General features: G+C 45.9%; 1 protein-coding gene across 1 annotated transcript in view; it reads left to right on the forward strand.

The window, feature by feature from the left end:
- The window catches only part of LOC139402052 (CREB-binding protein-like), a 65362-nt gene extending 44783 nt beyond the window's left edge, over positions 1–20579 (forward strand). The window contains exons 17-29 of the mRNA XM_071146111.1: positions 5354–5442; positions 6731–6811; positions 7229–7285; positions 8518–8595; positions 8689–8756; positions 8927–9077; positions 9447–9593; positions 14348–14461; positions 14787–14952; positions 15184–15351; positions 15642–15800; positions 16115–16396; positions 17146–20579. Of these exons, the coding sequence (XP_071002212.1) occupies positions 5354–5442; positions 6731–6811; positions 7229–7285; positions 8518–8595; positions 8689–8756; positions 8927–9077; positions 9447–9593; positions 14348–14461; positions 14787–14952; positions 15184–15351; positions 15642–15800; positions 16115–16396; positions 17146–19581 (3996 nt within the window). The 3' untranslated portion in view covers positions 19582–20579. The remainder of the gene's footprint in view (positions 1–5353; positions 5443–6730; positions 6812–7228; positions 7286–8517; positions 8596–8688; positions 8757–8926; positions 9078–9446; positions 9594–14347; positions 14462–14786; positions 14953–15183; positions 15352–15641; positions 15801–16114; positions 16397–17145) is intronic.
- The last annotated feature ends 282 nt before the right edge of the window (positions 20580–20861 follow it).

Genomic DNA, 20861 nt, shown 5'->3' on the forward strand with positions numbered 1-20861 from the left:
AGAGATGGAGAGATGTTAGTGGAGGAAAGAGAAGGAGTAGAGCGGGAGGTTAGTGGTGTTTGAGCTGGAGATAGACCCCGTCATGGTCAGCCTGGGCTACTGCTGTGGCAGGAAGGTGAGATGATGGGAGGGAAGGAGGAGAGATGGAGAGATGTTAGTGGAGGAAAGAGAAGGAGTAGAGCGGGAGGTTAGTGGTGTTTGAGCTGGAGATAGACCCCGTCATGGTCAGCCTGGGCTACTGCTGTGGCAGGAAGGTGAGATGATGGGAGGGAAGGAGGAGAGATGGAGAGATGTTAGTGGAGGAAAGAGAAGGAGTAGAGCGGGAGGTTAGTGGTGTTTGAGCTGGAGATAGACCCTGTCATGGTCAGCCTGGGCTACTGCTGTGGCAGGAAGGTGAGATGATGGGAGGGAAGGAGGAGAGATGGAGAGATGTTAGTGGAGGAAAGAGAAGGAGTAGAGCGGGAGGTTAGTGGTGTTTGAGCTGGAGATAGACCCTGTCATGGTCAGCCTGGGCTACTGCTGCGGCAGGAAGGTGAGATGATGGGAGGGAAGGAGGAGAGATGGAGAGATGTTAGTGGAGGAAAGAGAAGGAGTAGAGCGGGAGGTTAGTGGTGTTTGAGCTGGAGATAGACCCTGTCATGGTCAGCCTGGGCTACTGCTGTGGCAGGAAGGTGAGATGATGGGAGGGAAGGAGGAGAGATGGAGAGATGTTAGTGGAGGAAAGAGAAGGAGTAGAGCGGGAGGTTAGTGGTGTTTGAGCTGGAGATAGACCCTGTCATGGTCAGCCTGGGCTACTGCTGTGGCAGGAAGGTGAGATGATGGGAGGGAAGGAGGAGAGATGGAGAGATGTTAGTGGAGGAAAGAGAAGGAGTAGAGCGGGAGGTTAGTGGTGTTTGAGCTGGAGATAGACCCTGTCATGGTCAGCCTGGGCTACTGCTGTGGCAGGAAGGTGAGATGATGGGAGGGAAGGAGGAGAGATGGAGAGATGTTAGTGGAGGAAAGAGAAGGAGTAGAGCGGGAGGTTAGTGGTGTTTGAGCTGGAGATAGACCCTGTCATGGTCAGCCTGGGCTACTGCTGTGGCAGGAAGGTGAGATGATGGGAGGGAAGGAGGAGAGATGGAGAGATGTTAGTGGAGGAAAGAGAAGGAGTAGAGCGGGAGGTTAGTGGTGTTTGAGCTGGAGATAGACCCTGTCATGGTCAGCCTGGGCTACTGCTGTGGCAGGAAGGTGAGATGATGGGAGGGAAGGAGGAGAGATGGAGAGATGTTAGTGGAGGAAAGAGAAGGAGTAGAGCGGGAGGTTAGTGGTGTTTGAGCTGGAGATAGACCCTGTCATGGTCAGCCTGGGCTACTGCTGTGGCAGGAAGGTGAGATGATGGGAGGGAAGGAAGAGTAATGGAGAGAAGGTGGAAGGGAGACTACAAGTTTTGTGATCTGGAGAAACTCTCAGCTCTAATGGTAGGTTATCGTTAGGGCCAGGAGAAACTCTCAGCTCTAACTGTAGGTTATCGTTAGGGCCAGGAGAAACTCAGCTCTAATTGTATGTTATCGTTAGGGCCAGGAGAAACTCTCAGCTCTAACTGTAGGTTATCGTTAGGGCCAGGAGAAACTCAGCTCTAATTGTATGTTATCGTTAGGGCCAGGAGAAACTCTCAGCTCTAATTGTATGTTATCGTTAGGGCCAGGAGAAACTCAGCTCTAATTGTAGGTTATCGTTAGGGCCAGGAGAAACTCTCAGCTCTAACTGTAGGTTATCGTTAGGGCCAGGAGAAACTCAGCTCTAATTGTATGTTATCGTTAGGGCCAGGAGAAACTCTCAGCTCTAACTGTAGGTTATCGTTAGGGCCAGGAGAAACTCTCAGCTCTAACTGTAGGTTATCGTGAGGGCCAGGAGAAACTCAGCTCTAATTGTAGGTTATCGTTAGGGCCAGGAGAAACTCTCAGCTCTAACTGTAGGTTATCGTTAGGGCCAGGAGAAACTCTCAGCTCTAATTGTATGTTATCGTTAGGGCCAGGAGAAACTCTCAGCTCTAATTGTAGGTTATTGTTAGGGCCAGGAGAAACTCTCAGCTCTAATTGTATGTTATCGCTAGGGCCAGGAGAAACTCTCAGCTCTAATTGTAGGTTATCGTTAGGGCCAGGAGAAACTCTCAGCTCTAACTGTAGGTTATCGTTAGGGCCAGGAGAAACTCTCAGCTCTAATTGTATGTTATCGTGAGGGCCAGGAGAAACTCTCAGCTCTAATTGTATGTTATCGTTAGGGCGAGGAGAAACTCTCAGCTCCAACTGTAGGTTATCGTGAGGGCCAGGAGTTACCTAAATAGGAAGAACTTGTGTCCCTTGATATACGGGTTTGTTAGCCAGGTTTGGGCTGTTGACGCCCTCAAGGTGGGAAACCATGGCACATTGCTGCTGATGACCTACAGTGCATTCAAAAAGTTTTCAGACCCCGTTTCCACATTTTTTTTACGTTACAGCCTTATTCTAAAATGGATTAAATAAATAAAAATCCTTCTAGATCTAAACACAACACCCTATAATTACAAAGCAAAAACAGTTTTTTTTATATATATATAAAAATTAAAAAAAAACTGATACCTTATTTACATAAGTATTCAAACCCTTGTCTGAGACTTGAAATTGAGCTCAGGTACATCCTGTTTCCATTGATCATCCTTGAGATGTTTCTACAACTTGATTGGAGTCCACCTGTGGTAAATTCAATTGATTGGACATGATTTGGAAAGGCACACACCTGTCTATATAAGGTCCCACAGTTGACAGTGCATGTCAGAGCAAAAACCAAGCCGTGAGGTCGAAGGAATTGCCCGTAGAGCTCTGAGACAGGATTGTGTCGAGGCACAAATCTGGGGAAGGGTACCAAAACAATTCAGTGGCCTCCATCATTCTTAAATGGAAGAAGTTTGGAACCACCAAGACTCTTCCTAGAGCTGGCCACTCGGCCAAACTGAGCAATTGGGGGAGAAGGGCCTTTGAGGGACGTGACCAAGAACCCGATGGTCACTCTGACAGAGTTCCTCTGGAGATTGGAGAATCAATACATTTTTTCATTCAAAATAATTATAATTAGCCAGAAGAAAGCCCTTCTTACATCAGCTGATGCCACAAAGTGCTGTACAGAAACCCAACCTAAAACCCCAAACAGCAAGCAATGCAGGTGTAGAAGCATGGTGGCTAGGAAAAACTCCCTAGAAAGGCCAGAACCTAGGAAAAAACAGAGGGAACCAGGCTATGAGGGGTGGCCAGTCCTCTTCTGGCTGTGCCGGGTGGAGATTATAACAGAACATGGCCAAGATGTTCAAATCTTCATAGATGACCAGCAGGGTCAAATAATAATAATCACAGTGGTTGTAGAGGGGGCAACAGGTCAGCACCTCAGGAGTAAATGTCAGTTGGCTTTTCATAGCCGATCATTCAGAGTATCTCTACCGCTCCTGCTGTCTCTAGAGAGTTGAAAACAGCAGGTCCGGGACAAGGTAGCACTTCCGGTGAACAGATCAGGGTTCCATAGCCGCAGGCAGAACAGTTGAAACTGGAGCAGCAGCAAGGACTCATCAGGCCAGGTAGTCCTGAGGCATGGCCCTAGGGCTCAGAGAGGATAAATACTCCAGACATAAGACTGACCCTAGCCCCCCGACACAAACTATTGCAGCATAAATACTGGAGGCTGAGACGGGAGGGGTCGGGAAACAATGTGGCCCCGTCCGACGATACACCCATCTTTGCCTCGATCCTGACTAGCCTCCCAGACCATGAGAAACAAGATTCTTTGGTCTGATGAAACCAAAATTGAAGTCTTTGGCCTGAATGCCAAGTGTCATATCTGGAGGAAACCTGGCACCATCCCTACGGTGAAGCATGTTGGTGGCAGCATCATGCTGTGGGAGCGTTTTTTTATTTTCAGCAGCAGGGACTGGGAGACTTGTCAGGATCGAGGCAAAGATGTACAGAGCAAAGTACAGAGAGATCCTTGATGAAAACCTGCTCAGGACCTCAGAGTGGGGTGAAGGTTCACCTTCCAACAGGACAATGACCCTAAGCACACAACCAAGACAACGCAGGAGTGGCTTCAGGACAAGTCTCTGAATGTCCTTGAGTGGCCCAGCCAGAGCCCGGATTTCAACCCGATTGAACATCTCTGTAGAGACCTGAAAATAGCTGTGCAGTGACGCTCCCCATCCAACCTGACAGAGCTTGAGAGGATCTGCAGAGAAGAATGGGAGAAACTCGCAAATATAGGTGTGCCAAGCTTGTAGCGTCACCTAAGACTGAAGGCTGTAATCGCTGCCAGAGGTGCTTCTACAAAGTACTGAGTAAAGGGTCTGAATAATTTTGTAAATGTGACGTTTTTTTTGCAAGAATGTCTGAACCTGTTTTTGCTTTGTCATTATGGGGTAGGGTGTGTCGATTGATGAGGGGGAAAAAACAATCTATTTTAGAATAAGACTGTAACGTAACAATGTGGATCAAGTCAAGGGGTCTGAATATTTTACGTCATTTAAGAGGATACAATGCCCTGCCATTCTAATCAGGTTTTACTGGTCACATACACATATTTAGTGGATGCTTGTGTTCCTAGCGCCAACAATGCAGTACTATCTTAACAATACACACAATCTAAAAGTAAAATAATGGAATGAAGAAATATATGAATATTAGATAGAGCAATGTCGGAGTGGCATTGACTAAAATACAGTAGAATAGAATACAGTATATACATATGAGATGAGTAAAGCAGTATGTCATCATTATTTGAACTTGATTAAAGTGACTAGTGTTCCATTAGTAAAGTGGCCAGTGATTCCAAGTCTATGTATATAGGGCAGCAGCCTCTAAGGTGCAGGGTTGAGTAACCGGGTTGGAAGTTGGTTAGTGATGGTATTTAAGTCTGAAATGACACGACAAGAAACATCCCTAACCCCTCCAGACATGCATAACCATGCGCTGCTGTGTTTACTGTGTGACAGACAGACACCTGTATGACCCCATGGCTAGATGGTCCTTATAAAGATTGAAACACTTGACTTAACATGATGAGCCTTTTGACTTCCTGTCGTACTTGTGACACTGAGTGTGCTTCCCAAATGGCACTCTATTCCCTATGTAGTGCACTATGCCCTATGGGCCCTGGTAAAAAAAAAAATGTATACTACATAGGGAATAGAGTGCCCTCTGGGATGTAAGCCTGAGACTATACGTACCAGTGAAAGGGGAACTTTCAGAGGAACACTAGGTTTTAATTTGGGAGAATCTGTGGGCAGGACTGACCTGGCTGAATGCTAGACAGTGTAGAAGTGGATTCACTAACCCTTTCTCCCTGTGTTCCTCCACAGTTTGAGTTCTCACCCCAGACCCTCTGCTGCTATGGCAAGCAGCTGTGCACCATCTCCAGAGACGGAACCTACTTCAGCTACCAGAACAGGTAAGTCCACACTCCGGGTGGGTGGGGGGTGCTGTAAGTAGGCAGGGCAGGTGAAGGAAAGGGGGAGATGGAGAGAGAAGGGGGAATAGGATTGTGCTCTCACAGTACATTGTAATGTTAGTTCAGGTACATGTAAAACAATGAATAATTATGTTGAGAGTATTCTAAGAGGGCATTTCACCAGAGGGATGGTGCGTACTGGATACTGGAAGGGTTACATGTTGTTAAAAGGAGTGTAGCCTACATTGACAGGATCTTCAGGTTTCCCTTCAAGCCCGATGTGCTGCAATATCAGCACCACTGCGCCCCCTGCTGTTCACACATTGCTATTGCACTTCAGTAGCTCCAAATATTGCGGATGCATTGCAGTTGCATGTAGTGGAGTTAATCTGAACTCAGCGCAGTGAAGCTCGTTAGGGTTAACTACTCTATCCCTTCTGGAAGCACGTTGATGCATTTTACACTAGTTATTTACCCACATTACCCACATTTTTAAAAGTAATTTCAACAAAAATTGTTATGAAAAGTTCCAAAGACAAGCAGAGGTGATCCATATGTCTGTGTGTTCTGTGTGCATCCCTCTCTCCCCTACATCACCAGGGCTGGCATTCACTCCAACAGTCTCCCAACTGACATCATCATATCAATCATATCATATGCCTGCGCATTACTAAAGCTTTACGTGGAGAAGTAGTGGAACTTAGTAGTTCAGCGAAGTGGTTATACTTAGTAGTATGGATATTCAGATGTACTAATGATTTACTTTGCTTATGTTAACATTCATGTTCCTCCCATCAACATGGTTAGTGTTCCTGTGTCATTTCAGTATGCTTGTATGAGAAGATGTGTGAATGACTGTCATGACCATTCTCATGGTGACTAACCTGTGTTCTACCTTCACTCTGCCCTGTCCTCTTGTCTCTGTCCTCTGTCTTTCTGTCATCTTGTCTGTCCTCTGTCTTTCTGTCCTCTTGTCTCTTTCCTCTGTCTTTCTGTCATCTTGTCTCTGTCCTCTTGTCTCTGTCCTCTGTCTTTCTGTCATCTTGTCTCTGTCCTGTCTTTCTGTCCTCTTGTCTCTGTCCTCTGCCTTTCTGTCCTCTTGTCTCTGTCCTGTCTTTCTGTCCTCTTGTCTCTGTCCTCTGTCCTCTGCCTGTGTTATGCTTTGCCATTCTGACAACCATTTCTGCAACTCATTCTGCCACACGTGTGCCGGCTTGCCAACTTTCCCTGTGCTTCTGCTACTGTGTGCCCGCTCTAGCTCACCCAAATATGGCCTTGTTGCCGACAGGTATCACTTTTGTGAGAAGTGCTTCAACGAGATCCAGGGCAATAGCGTCACCCTGGGAGACGACCCGGCACAGCCACAGACGTAAGTTCGTGGTGGAATCTGTGGTAACGTTTTCATGTCAATACATTGAAAAAACACTGGGAAACAATGCTCTGTTTGATTTGGATTAGTTCCGTAGTTTTTATATTTTTTACCATATTCTGGAGCGAATCCTAACTTTCACTTAACTTGAATTTTCATCAATACATGACTAAGTGAACATTTTGTTAGTGGATGTAACCGCCCTTAAGTCTCCACTGATTCCATCTTTCCTTGGTGGATATCCTTAGTCCATGATTATAAATACTGGTCCAGAAGTGGTAGGCTTAGCTAATTATAGTCAAAGCTTATGAAAAAAGGGAATCTGTATTCGTATGAGTGGGCTGCGTGTTGGGGGCGTTGGCTGTAGAGTATCAGAACTGATTCTAACTGGTCGTCCGTTGTCTCTCTGTCCTCCAGTATGATATCTAAAGACCAGTTTGAAAAGAAGAAAAATGACATGTTGGATCCAGAACCGTGAGTATTGGTGTACCTTACCGTTTCAAACTGTTTACGTTTAATGGGGATTTAGCCCTTTTCATTCTGCTTTAAAGCTTCTAAATCCGTTGGCGACGAGCCGTCATGTACAGTATGCATCACAGTATGCACAGTATGCATCACAGTATGCACAGTATGCATCACAGTATGCACAGTATGCATCACAGTATGCACAGTATGCATCACAGATCACAGTATGCATCACAGTATGCATCACAGTATGCATCACAGTGTGCATCACAGTGTGCATCACAGTATGTACAGTATGCATCACAGTATGCATCACAGTATGTACAGTATGCATCACAGTATGTACAGTATGCATCACAGTATGCACAGTATGCATCACAGTATGTACAGTATACATCACAGTATGTACAGTATGCATCACAGTACTAGCTTTATTTGGACCATTTAAAAACACTAATCAGCCACACAAGTGGATACACTGCATTTAAAATACCGGAGGATGAAAGTCTTGTCCTGAGCTGAGAGATCTGTCAAACAAAGAAATTAAAATGAATAACCATTGATGGTGAATAGTGTATGAGCCTTATCTCTTGAACCTGTCCCTCGCTTTTCCCATTCGATCACGGAGCGTGAGATGACCTCCCCAAGTACATGGGCAATGGTGGCTGCAAAAGTGTTTTGAATTAGGTGACAATTCTAACTGATATTTTATGTAACTAGATTCATTACTATCAGTCACTGACATTTTCCATTACATTTTTAAAGGGTGTATACCAAGGTTCGGGGTCAATTCCATTTCAATCGTGAATTTTAATGAATTGAAGTCACTTCCTGAATTGACCCCCAACTCTTGTACATACAGTTGTCCAACGCATTAGTATTTTGTCTCACGCCCATATGTCAGTCAACTGTTGTATCTATTACCCACTCTGCAGTATCTGTGAACAAGCAAGTCTCCTCTTGGAGACCATATGTCAGTCAACTGTTGTATCTATTACCCACTCTGCAGTATCTGTGAACAAGCAAGTCTCTTCTTGGAGACCATATGTCAGTCAACTGTTGTATCTATTACCCACTCTGCAGTATCTGTGAACAAGCAAGTCTCCTCTTGGAGACCATATGTCAGTCAACTGTTGTATCTATTACCCACTCTGCAGTATCTGTGAACAAGCAAGTCTCCTCTTGGAGACCGAGGTGTTGGTGTACCTTCTCTGACCAGCCTTCTCTCTCTCCTCACACAGGTTTGTTGAATGTAAAGACTGTGGACGAAAGATGCACCAGATCTGTGTGCTGCATTATGATGTCATCTGGCCATCGGGGTAAGCCTCATGTACCCTGAACAGACCAACGGCCCCGTGTGTCTTCTGATCACTGTTTCTGACTGTCTATTTGACACTTCCACTTTCCCTCAGCTTCATTTGCGACATCTGTCTGAAGAAGTCCGGCAAGACGAGGAAAGAGAACAAGTTCGCTGCCAAAAGTAAGTTTGAGATTGTGTTGAATAATTGTGGCGATCCGAGTGGATCCACCATTGTAGACGTGTGATGGAAGTTATTTCAGTAACTTGTGATGAGGATGTGAGGTTTGATATGACCTGCATCTGTATAACCTGTAGGACAACTGAAGAATTTGATGTTATCTGTCTCGCAGGGCTACAGACGACGAGGTTGGGCATGTACATCGAGGACCGGGTGAATAAGTACTTGAAGAGGCAGAACCACCCTGAGGCCGGGGAGGTGTTTGTACGGGTGGTGGCTAGCTCCGACAAAAATGTTGAAATCAAACCTGGCATGAAATCTAGGTAAGGAAGGACTGCAGCTGCTCCAACAGTGAAATGGCCCCTCATCAATACTTTTTAAACCAGTTTATTGAACATGTTGAGAAAGATGTTCATTGAGGATTATTCTAATAAAGTTGTCTTCCAAGAGTTGCTCCAATATGTTTTTCATCTTCAGTTTGCTCCTTTGTTCATGCACCTTGGTTGGAAAGCGATGGCGCGGTAGTGTTCTTGATAGTGCTGAGGAGATTCTGTGGCAGAAGGCGTCTACACCGTTAATGATGAGTGACGTTCCCTGTGGTTGTGGATGTGGAGATTTCTCCCTTACTAGTAAAAGCACTATATAAATGTTTCATTCACTAATGAATTGATTAACTGTGTTTGTCTCCCCAGGTTTGTGGACTCGGGTGAAATGCAGGAGACCTTCCCTTACAGAACCAAAGCACTTTTTGCATTTGAGGAGATTGACGGTGTGGACGTGTGTTTCTTCGGGATGCACGTCCAGGAGTACGGTTCCGAGTGCGCCTTCCCCAACACCAGGTAACACTTTATAACGTAGTGATAACACAACATAATACACTTCTTAACAGTAATACACTCCTTCCCAACACCAGGTAACACTTTATAACGTAGTGATAACACAACATAATACACTTCTTAACAGTAATACACTCCTTCCCAACACCAGGTAACACTTTATAACGTAGTGATAACACAACATAATACACTTCTTAACAGTAATACACTCGTCCCCAACACCAGGTAACACTTTATAACGTAGTGATAACACAACATAATACACCTAACAGTAATACACTCCTTCCCAACACCAGGTAACACTTTATAACGTAGTGATAACACAACATAATACACTTCTTAACAGTAATACACTCCTTCCCAACACCAGGTAACACTTTATAACGTAGTGATAACACAACATAATACACCTAACAGTAATACACTCCTTCCCAACACCAGGTAACACTTTATAACGTAGTGATAACACAACATAATACACCTAACAGTAATACACTCCTTCCCAACACCAGGTAACACTTTATAACGTAGTAATAACACAACATAATACACTTCTTAACAGTAATACACTCCTTCCCCAACACCAGGTAACACTTTATAACGTAGTAATAACACAACATAATACACCTAACAGTAATACACTCCTTCCCAACACCAGGTAACACTTTATAACGTAGTGATAACACAACATAATACACCTAACAGTAATACACTCCTTCCCAACACCAGGTAACACTTTATAACGTAGTAATAACACAACATAATACACTTCTTAACAGTAATACACTCCTTCCCAACACCAGGTAACACTTTATAACGTAGTGATAACACAACATAATACACTTCTTAACAGTAATACACTCCTTCCCAACACCAGGTAACACTTTATAACGTAGTGATAACACAACATAATACACTTCTTAACAGTAATACACTCCTTCCCAACACCAGGTAACACTTTATAACGTAGTGATAACACAACATAATACACTTCTTAACAGTAATACACTCCTTCCCAACACCAGGTAACACTATATAACGTAGTGATAACACAACATAATACACTTCTTAACAGTAATACACTCCTTCCCCAACACCAGGTAACACTTTATAACGTAGTGATAACACAACATAATACACCTAACAGTAATACACTCCTTCCCAACACCAGGTAACACTTTATAACGTAGTAATAACACAACATAATACACTTCTTAACAGTAATACACTCCTTCCCAACACCAGGTAACACTTTATAACGTAGTGATAACACAACATAATACACTTCTTAACAGTAATACACTCCTTCCCCAACACCAGGTAACACTTTATAACGTAGTAATAACACAACATAATACACTTCTTAACAGTAATACACTCCTTCCCAACACCAGGTAACACTTTATAACGTAGTGATAACACAACATAATACACCTAACAGTAATACACTCCTTCCCAACACCAGGTAACACTTTATAACGTAGTGATAACACAACATAATACACTTAACAGTAATACACTCCTTCCCAACACCAGGTAACACTTTATAACGTAGTGATAACACAACATAATACACTTCTTAACAGTAATACACTCCTTCCCAACACCAGGTAACACTTTATAACGTAGTAATAACACAACATAATACACCTAACAGTAATACACTCCTTCCCAACACCAGGTAACACTTTATAACGTAGTGATAACACAACATAATACACCTAACAGTAATACACTCCTTCCCAACACCAGGTAACACTTTATAACGTAGTAATAACACAACATAATACACTTAACAGTAATACACTCCTTCCCAACACCAGGTAACACTTTATAACGTAGTGATAACACAACATAATACACCTAACAGTAATACACTCCTTCCCAACACCAGGTAACACTTTATAACGTAGTAATAACACAACATAATACACCTAACAGTAATACACTCCTTCCCAACACCAGGTAACACTTTATAACGTAGTGATAACACAACATAATACACCTAACAGTAATACACTCCTTCCCAACACCAGGTAACACTTTATAACGTAGTGATAACACAACATAATACACCTAACAGTAATACACTCCTTCCCCAACACCAGGTAACACTTTATAACGTAGTGATAACACAACATAATACACCTAACAGTAATACACTCCTTCCCAACACCAGGTAACACTTTATAACGTAGTGATAACACAACATAATACACCTAACAGTAATACACTCCTTCCCAACACCAGGTAACACTTTATAACGTAGTAATAACACAACATAATACACTTCTTAACAGTAATACACTCCTTCCCCAACACCAGGTAACACTTTATAACGTAGTGATAACACAACATAATACACCTAACAGTAATACACTCCTTCCCAACACCAGGTAACACTTTATAACGTAGTAATAACACAACATAATACACTTCTTAACAGTAATACACTCCTTCCCAACACCAGGTAACACTTTATAACGTAGTAATAACACAACATAATACACTTCTTAACAGTAATACACTCCTTCCCCAACACCAGGTAACACTTTATAACGTAGTGATAACACAACATAATACACTTCTTAACAGTAATACACTCGTCCCCAACACCAGGTAACACTTTATAACGTAGTGATAACACAACATAATACACTTCTTAACAGTAATACACTCGTCCCCAACACCAGGTAACACTTTATAACGTAGTGATAACACAACATTATACACTTCTTAACAGTAATACACTCCTTCCCAACACCAGGTAACACTTTATAACGTAGTGATAACACAACATAATACACTTCTTAACAGTAATACATTCCTTCCCAACACCAGGTAACACTTTATAACGTAGTGATAACACAACATTATACACTTCTTAACAGTAATACACTCCTTCCCAACACCAGGTAACACTTTATAACGTAGTGATAACACAACATAATACACTTCTTAACAGTAATACACTCCTTCCCAACACCAGGTAACACTTTATAACGTAGTGATAACACAACATAATACACTCCTTCCCAACACCAGGTAACACTATATAACGTAGTGATAACACAACATAATACACTTCTTAACAGTAATACACTCCTTCCCAACACCAGGTAACACTATATAACGTAGTGATAACACAACATAATACACTTCTTAACAGTAATACACTCCTTCCCAACACCAGGTAACACTATAACGTAGTGATAACACAACATAATACACTTCTTAACAGTAATACATTCCTTCCCAACACCAGGTAACTTACACTTCAGAACGAGGATGATGATAATATAAACTCAGCAAAAAAAGAAGCATCCTCTCACTGTCAACTGCGTTTATTTTCAGCTTAACATGTGTAAATATTTGTATGAACATAAGATTCAACAACTGAGATATAAACTGAACAAGTTCCACAGACATGTGACTAACAGAAATGGAATAATGTGTCCCTGAACAAAGAGGGGGGTCAAAAGTAACAGTCAGTATCTGGTTTGGCCACCAGCTGCATTAAGCACTGCGGTGCATCTCCTCCTCATGGACTGCACCAGATTTGCCAGTTATTGCTGTGAGATGTTACCCCACTCTTCTACCAAGGCACCTGCAAGTTCCCGGACATTTCTGGGGGGAATGGCCCTAGCCCTCTCAGTCCGGTGACGCTGACACATCGCCCCAGACCATGACGGACACTCCACCTCCAAATCGATCTGGCTCCAGAGTACAGGCCTCGGTGTAACGCTCATTTCTTTGACAATAAACGCAAATCTGACCATCACCCCTGGTGAAACAGACACCGCTGCTGTCTGGTCCAGCGACAGTGGGTTTGTGCCCATAGACGATGTTGTTGCCGGTGATGTCTGGTGAGGACCTGCCTTACAACAGGCCTACAAGCCCTCAGTCCAGCCTCTCTCAGCCTATTGCAGACAGTCTGAGCACTGATGGAAGGATTGTGCGTTCCTGGTGTAACTCAGGCAGTTGCTGTTGCCTTCCTGTACCTGTCCTGCAGGTGTGATGTTCGGGTGTACCGATCCTGTGCAGGTGTTGTTACACGTGGTCTGCCACTGTGAGGACGGTCAGCTGTCCGTCCTGTCTCCCTGTAGCGCTGTCTTAGGCGTCTGACAGTACAGACATTGCAATTTATTGCCCTGGCCACATCTGCAGTCCTCATGCCTCCTTACAGCATGCCTAAGGCACGTTAACGCAGATGAGCAGGAACCCTGGGCTTCTTTCTTTTGGTGTTTTCAGAGTCAGTAGAAAGGCCTCTAGTGTCCTAAGTTTTCATAACTGTGAATAAAAATGTTGTTGAAGTGTTTCCATTACCCATTTAGGCAAATTGCGCATTAGGCCTAATACACTGGTGACAGCATGAAGCCTGATGCCCTCCCACATAGGATTCATGTCTCAGCTAGCCATCAAAACCCAGCATGGATAGAATCAATAATTGACAAACATTTGCCATATTCAAATAATTCTCGTGCCAACGTATCACCAGGGTGAAACTTGGACTCCTGTACATCTGAAATAATTGGATGGTGAAACTTGCTAGCCAACCAGAAAAGCAATTCCGGGCCTGGTTAACCAGGTTAGCTATAGTTGTCAGTGTAACAGGCCTGGTTAACCAGGTTAGCTATAGTTGTCAGTGTAACAGGCCTGGTTAACCAGGTTAGCTATAGTTGTCAGTGTAACAGGCCTAGTTAACCAGGTTAGCTATAGTTGTCAGTGTAACACACCTAGTGTCTTCTTCTCTCCAGACGGGTTTACATATCGTATCTGGACAGTATTCACTTCTTCAAGCCCCGGGCGTTGAGGACGGCAGTCTACCATGAGATCTTGATAGGGTACCTGGAGTACGTTAAGAAACTGGGGTAGGTTTTCAATACCGGTGACAACACTCCCATTCAATCATTACACTGCTTTTCCAGGCTGGTTTCCTGTACACAGATTAAGCCTAGTTTTGGAGTAAAAAGCTATTTCAGTGGAGAATATCATGCTTCTTAGTCCAGGACTAGGCCTCATTTATGTCTGTAAAACCCGTTTGTGTGTCCAGGCAGGTTTAGGAATAGCTAAATCTTGCAAACTAATTTTGAAATAATTTCTTAACAAAGAATATTCCCAAGATATTTGTCGCAGTACCTTGAAATGCATGACGTTGAACCTAAAATCTGTCCTCCCATCCCTGGTCCCATGCAGCTATGTGTATGGTCATATCTGGGCGTGCCCCCCCAGTGAAGGGGACGACTACATCTTCCACTGCCACCCGCAGGACCAGAAGATCCCCAAGCCCAAGAGGCTGCAGGAGTGGTACAGGAAGATGCTGGAGAAGGCCTTCGCAGAGAGGATCCTCCATGATTTCAAGGTGAGACATGAAGGGGACCGTGGCTGTGTTCATTAGGCACCAAACAGAAGGCAACGGATTGGAACTCGGAGGGACTCGTCTGGAATTGGTTCAATAAGAAATTGTATTTTTAAGTGGCTTCTGTCTTAGGCCCGTGCTTACGTTTCTTATTAAATGCTGTTTTGAGTGTGGCATTGTCCCACACCATCAGCCCCATCTGTGCAGTCCAAGTAACAGGCGTCTTTTCTCCAGGACATCTTCAAGCAGGCCACGGAGGACCGTATTACCAGTGCCAACGAGATGCCCTACTTCGAAGGGGACTTCTGGCCCAACGTGCTGGAGGAGAGCATCAAGGAGCTGGAGCAGGAGGAGGAGGAGAGGAAGAAGGAAGAGAACGTGGCCTCCTGTGAGACCCCCGAGGTAAGACGGAGTGCTTTGTATGATGGAGGAGTGGACCCAATCTGACCCCTAGACACCGTGTCCTATGAATTTGTAGAGGTCTCTGAGGATTTCATTGGTATAAGCTGTACTGTGAAAACGTCTACCTATCAGAGGAGAGGGCAGATGATGGTGTCTGTCCTCCTGTCTTTCGACAGCCACTAGGTCAAAGCACGTCACAGACCTATTCTTCTTTTACCATTTATTTATGTCCATGTGTCCTCCATTGCCTCTGTTAACAGCTCTTTGTCCCCCCCCCCCTCTCATATCAGCACACTGCTGACAGCAAAAACGCCAAGAAGAAGAACAACAAGAAGACCAATAAAAACAAGAGCAGCGTGAGCCGAGCCAATAAGAAGAAGCCTGGCATGCCCAATGTAGCCAACGACCTGTCCCAGAAGCTCTACTCCACGCTGGAGAAACACAAGGAGGTAGATGTCACTCACTCCACCCACTCATATAACATACACTCTAAAGCCCCGTTACCTTCCTCATCTCTCACTCCTTTAGTTGATCACAGTTTTGTAAGGACTTCTGTGGTCACATTATCTGTAGAGGCTCAGATCCAACACTAACATATCACTTAGAATGAAGCAATGCATTGAACTTGCATTCTAACTGGTGTACTAGTGTGGATATTGAAACACAACCACTTCTAGCTTGTGACTTCCTGTCCTCTCTTTTGTCTGATAATCTGATGACTCATGTCTCCCTCTCTTACCTCCCTCTCCACCCTTTCCCGCAGGTGTTCTTTGTGATCCATCTGCACGCGGGACCCTCGGTCAACACCCTCCCCCCTATCATGGATCCAGACCCCCTGCTGACCTGCGACCTGATGGACGGCCGTGACGCCTTCCTCACCCTGGCCCGGGACAAGCACTGGGAGTTCAGCTCTCTGCGGAGGTGCAAGTGGAGCACCATGTGTATGTTGGTGGAGCTGCACAACCAGGGCCAGGACCGCTTCGTCTACACCTGCAACGAGTGTAAACACCACGTGGAGACGCGCTGGCACTGCACCGTCTGTGAGGTAAGCCAGGGGGTGATGGTGCTGATTCATCACACATACACCAACACACGCTCCGACAACATGTAATACATGGATATTGTCAATTCACTTTTTTAAACTGGAAGCAAAGGAAGTATTTTATTGTATGTTTATTTCACTTAAAAAGTGTGCTCATGCCAGATAATCGATAAATTGTCAAATGATTTTAAAGGTCTAATGCAGCCGTTTTTATCTCTATCATATTTTTTCTGGGTAACAATGAATTACCTTAATGTGATGGTTTCAATATAAATGGTAAAAAAAGGAGCTTAGCAAAGATACATTTCTCAAGTAGGATTTTTGCTATCTGGGAGTGGCTTGAGTGGCGAGGGTAAAACTGAAAATGAGCTGTTATTGGCCCGAGAGGTTTGGAATGCTTTTTCTTATTAATCTATTAACTCATTTACCGCCTGGTTATGTCACCATGGAAGGCCAAAACTCCATCCCACCAAAACAGGCAGAAATGTCAGGTGGTCTTTTCAAACCGCTCTTAATAGGGGCGTTATCCTAATTTGAACAATTTCACAGTTTTATTCCAACCTCATAATGTGGAAATCCATAAAACAGGAAAATCACCTTTTTGACAGCGCTGGACCTTCAATACATTTTGTGATTAAACGTCATCACATTTGTAACAAGTTGGTGCAGGTATGTGTGTGTGGGGCTGGGAGTGTGTAACCATAGAAACATTATGAGTGGAACTGTGATATGTGGTGTTTTCTCTCTCGCAGGACTTTGACCTATGCATCAACTGCTACGCTGCCAAGGGCCACGAGCACAAGATGGTTAAGTGGGGCCTCGGGCTGGACGACGACAGCAACGGAGCGGGCGGTGCCGGGGGCGAGGCCTCCCAGAGTCCCCAAGAATCCCGCCGCCTCTCCATCCAACGCTGCATCCAGTCCCTGGTCCACGCCTGTCAGTGCCGCAACGCCAACTGCTCGCTGCCCTCCTGCCAGAAGATGAAGCGCGTGGTGCAGCACACCAAAGGTTGCAAGAGGAAGACCAACGGCGGCTGCCCCGTGTGCAAGCAGCTCATCGCCCTGTGCTGCTACCACGCCAAACACTGCCAGGAGAACAAGTGTCCCGTGCCCTTCTGTCTGAACATCAAGCACAAGCTGAGGCAGCAGCAGCTCCAGCACCGCTTACAACAGGCTCAGATGATGAGGAGAAGAATGGCCACTATGGCCGGGCGTGGAATGGCACCTCAGAGCCTGCCGTCGCCACCTACCTCAGCCACCCCCGGCACCCCCACCTCGGGCGGACAGACCCCCAGCACACCCACCCACACCCCCCAGGCCTCCTTACCCATCAGCCAGCCCCAGCAGCAGCCGCCCCCCAACGTGACAGCCGGCATGGCCCAGCAACAACCCGGCTTTCCCAACAACGGGCGCACCAGCCAGCCGCCAACGCCGGTTCCACAAGGGGGAAAGCCGGGGCCCCAGTCTTCCCCCCTACATCAGGTGCAGTCGCCCCTGCCCAACATACCCAACATGACCCCCCAACAACAACAGATTCCCCAACAACAACAACCGCCCCCGCGGGCCGCTCTGAAGATGGCCCAGCACATAAAGATGGTGGCCAAGGCCAAGCAGCAGCAGCAGCAACAACAGAACTACAACATGAACATGCCCAACGGTGTGCCCATGAACCACCCCCGCATGGTGGGGCCTATGCAAGGCCAGATGGGGCCAGGGCAGATGCAGCAGATGATGGGGCCCCGGGGCCCCCAAGTGATGCAGGCCATGCAGCAGAGCCAGTGGGGCCCCCAGGGGGGGATGCAGCAGAACCCCCTCCAGAACCCCCAAGCGGTCCAACAACAGCAGCAAGGCCTACCCCAGCAAGGTGGCCCCATGGCCCCCCAACAGGCTCAGGGAAACTCCACTCAGTTGATGCAGCAGCGGCCCATGATGCAGCAGCAGCCCGGCCTTCAGATGCCCCCGGGGGTCCACATGCCCCCCCCGGGGCCCCCTCAGCAGCAGAGCATGACGCCACAGCAACAAGGGGGCATGCCCCGGGGCATCCCGGGAAACATCGCCCCCAATGCCCTGCAGGACCTCCTGAGGACCCTCAAGTCGCCCAGCTCTCCCCAGCAGCAGCAGCAGGTGCTCAACATCCTCAAGTCCAACCCCCACCTCATGGCCGCCTTCATCAAGCAGCGCACGGCCAAGTACCAGGCAAGCCAACTACCGGGCCAGCAGCAGCAGCAGAACCCCCAACAACAACAACAGCAGAACCCCCAGGCGATCCTGGGAGGCCAGGCTGGGATGCAGGCCATGGCTGCTGCCATGCAGGCTGGGGCAGTGCAGCAGAGGCCGGGGGTGGGCATGCCCCCCCAGCAGCAGCAGCAGCCTGGCCCTCAGCAGGTTGGTGGCCCCCAGGGTATGGCCGCCATGGGCCCACAGGGACAACAGCTGATGAACGCCGCCGCACACAACGGCAACCCCCAGCTCTACCGCAGGCAGCTGCTCCGGATGCAACAGATGCAGCAGCAGCAGCAGCAGCAGCAGCAACAACAACAACAGCAAGGAGCCATGCCCCAGGGCCTTCCAGGCCAGTTCCCCCAGCAGCAGGGAGGAGCAGCCAGCTACTCCCAGCTCCGCATGCAGCAGCAGAGGGCCATGCAGCTCCCCCCCATGGCCCAGATGGGGCAGCCCGGCATGGGCATGGACGGGCCCCAGGCCCAAAACCTCCTCCAGCAGAGGATGCTCCAGCAGCAACAGCAACAGCAGATGCTGAAGCAGCAGATGGGCTCTCCAGCCCAGGCCAACTCCATGAGCCCCCAGCCCCACATGCTCCAAGGACAGCCTCAGGGAGGAGCTCACCTGCCTGGCCAGGCGATGGGCAACGCCCTAGGCAATCAGGTTAGGTCTCCAGCCCCGGTGCAGTCGCCCCACCCTCCCTCACAGCAGCCCCCACATTCCAGCCCCTCCCCCCGGTTACAGCCCCATCCCTCACCCCAGCACGCCAACCTCCACTCCGGCTCACCCCACCCCAGTCTGGGCGGCCTCATGCCAGGCTCCATGGACCAGGGACACATGGGCACGCCCGAGCAGAGCGCCATGCTCCCGCAGCTCAACACGCCCAGCCGTGGCAGGCTTAGCAATGACTTGAATATGGTGGGTGACACCACAGGAGACACACTCGAGAAGTTTGTTGAAGGATTGTAGCATTTTGTGACGAGACTTGTTTGGTTTTCTCGGTTTTCCACAAATAACTTTTTGTACTGACTGCTATGTAAAGAGATGAGGCCTAAGGACTGTGAACCTTTCCTTAAACCAAGGGACTGCTATTTCTTCCAACAAAACGGAGGAATTTGAATAATTATTGCTGTTTAAAGAGGAGAATGGGGGGAAAAAAACACATATTTTGGGGTTCAGACCAGCCATGAAAATAATTTTGTTTTAATTTGTATTATTATTTGTTTTATGTCTCTGGTATGTACTTTTTTTAATGACACCTTCTCAAAACGAGTCTTTCATTTTATTTTTCAATGTTTTTATTTTGTACCTTTGCAAAAAAAATCATAGCGTTTTTGTGTTGAGAAGATTGTAAAATAATCTTGTCTGAACTTTTTGTGCCAGGTTTTGCATCTTTGCTCCCTCTTCATTCCTGGCTAATTTATTATTATAATGTACCATTTTTCAAAAAAGGGCACATGCCTTTAGGTGAGACTTATTTTCTTTCCGTACTGCAGAAGAGTCCTTGTGGGATATTCATGTATTTGTATAGAGCTAGGAACTATCGCACACCCAAACACCACGTTCAGGTGTGAACAACTGACTCTCTCAAATGCTCCTTCATCCACAGCTGCCGGAATGTTCCTTTTCTACTGGCTTGGAACCAGTATCTCTGTCCTCCAGATGTTGGACATCTTTGTTTCTTTGTTTATCCTTCAATCTGAAGTCTTGATCCCCTCCCCGGGCTTAACTGTGGCGTGGGTTTGTACCTTTTGGACTGCTTGCTGATTTGTGATTGGAGAGCGTTCTGTGCATCTTTTTTCCTCTTGCATTAAACTTGAATTGAGGTGAAACTGTTCACTGTTGTAAATCATGCAGGTTGACAATGTAAATATGCAGAAAAAGAATGAATCACTGTACAAACTGGTTAAAAATGACTCATTTCGTACTTATATACCATATTGTTAAATAAACTGTGTGCAAACAGACAACAATGGTGTTTGTATATTTTACATGTATTGTGTGCATGGCGATGGTGCAACTTAATGTACTTCAGCATCATGTAACGGTTTACCAAAACATGACTTGATTACTTACAGCAAAACGTGCCATATTGGTGGTTGCAGATATACTGTAAAATAATTGATTGCTGCACAGTTAACCCCTAACAGTATACACAACAATGACCTTCAATCAAAGGTAAATATTGGGACGTTTGGAATTAACAACTTTAAACATGTTTTTCTGTCTTGCATTGTAGATTTGTCTTA

The sequence above is a fragment of the Oncorhynchus clarkii genome, unplaced genomic scaffold, assembly GCF_045791955.1.
Source record: "Oncorhynchus clarkii lewisi isolate Uvic-CL-2024 unplaced genomic scaffold, UVic_Ocla_1.0 unplaced_contig_560_pilon_pilon, whole genome shotgun sequence".
NCBI lineage: Eukaryota > Metazoa > Chordata > Actinopteri > Salmoniformes > Salmonidae > Oncorhynchus > Oncorhynchus clarkii.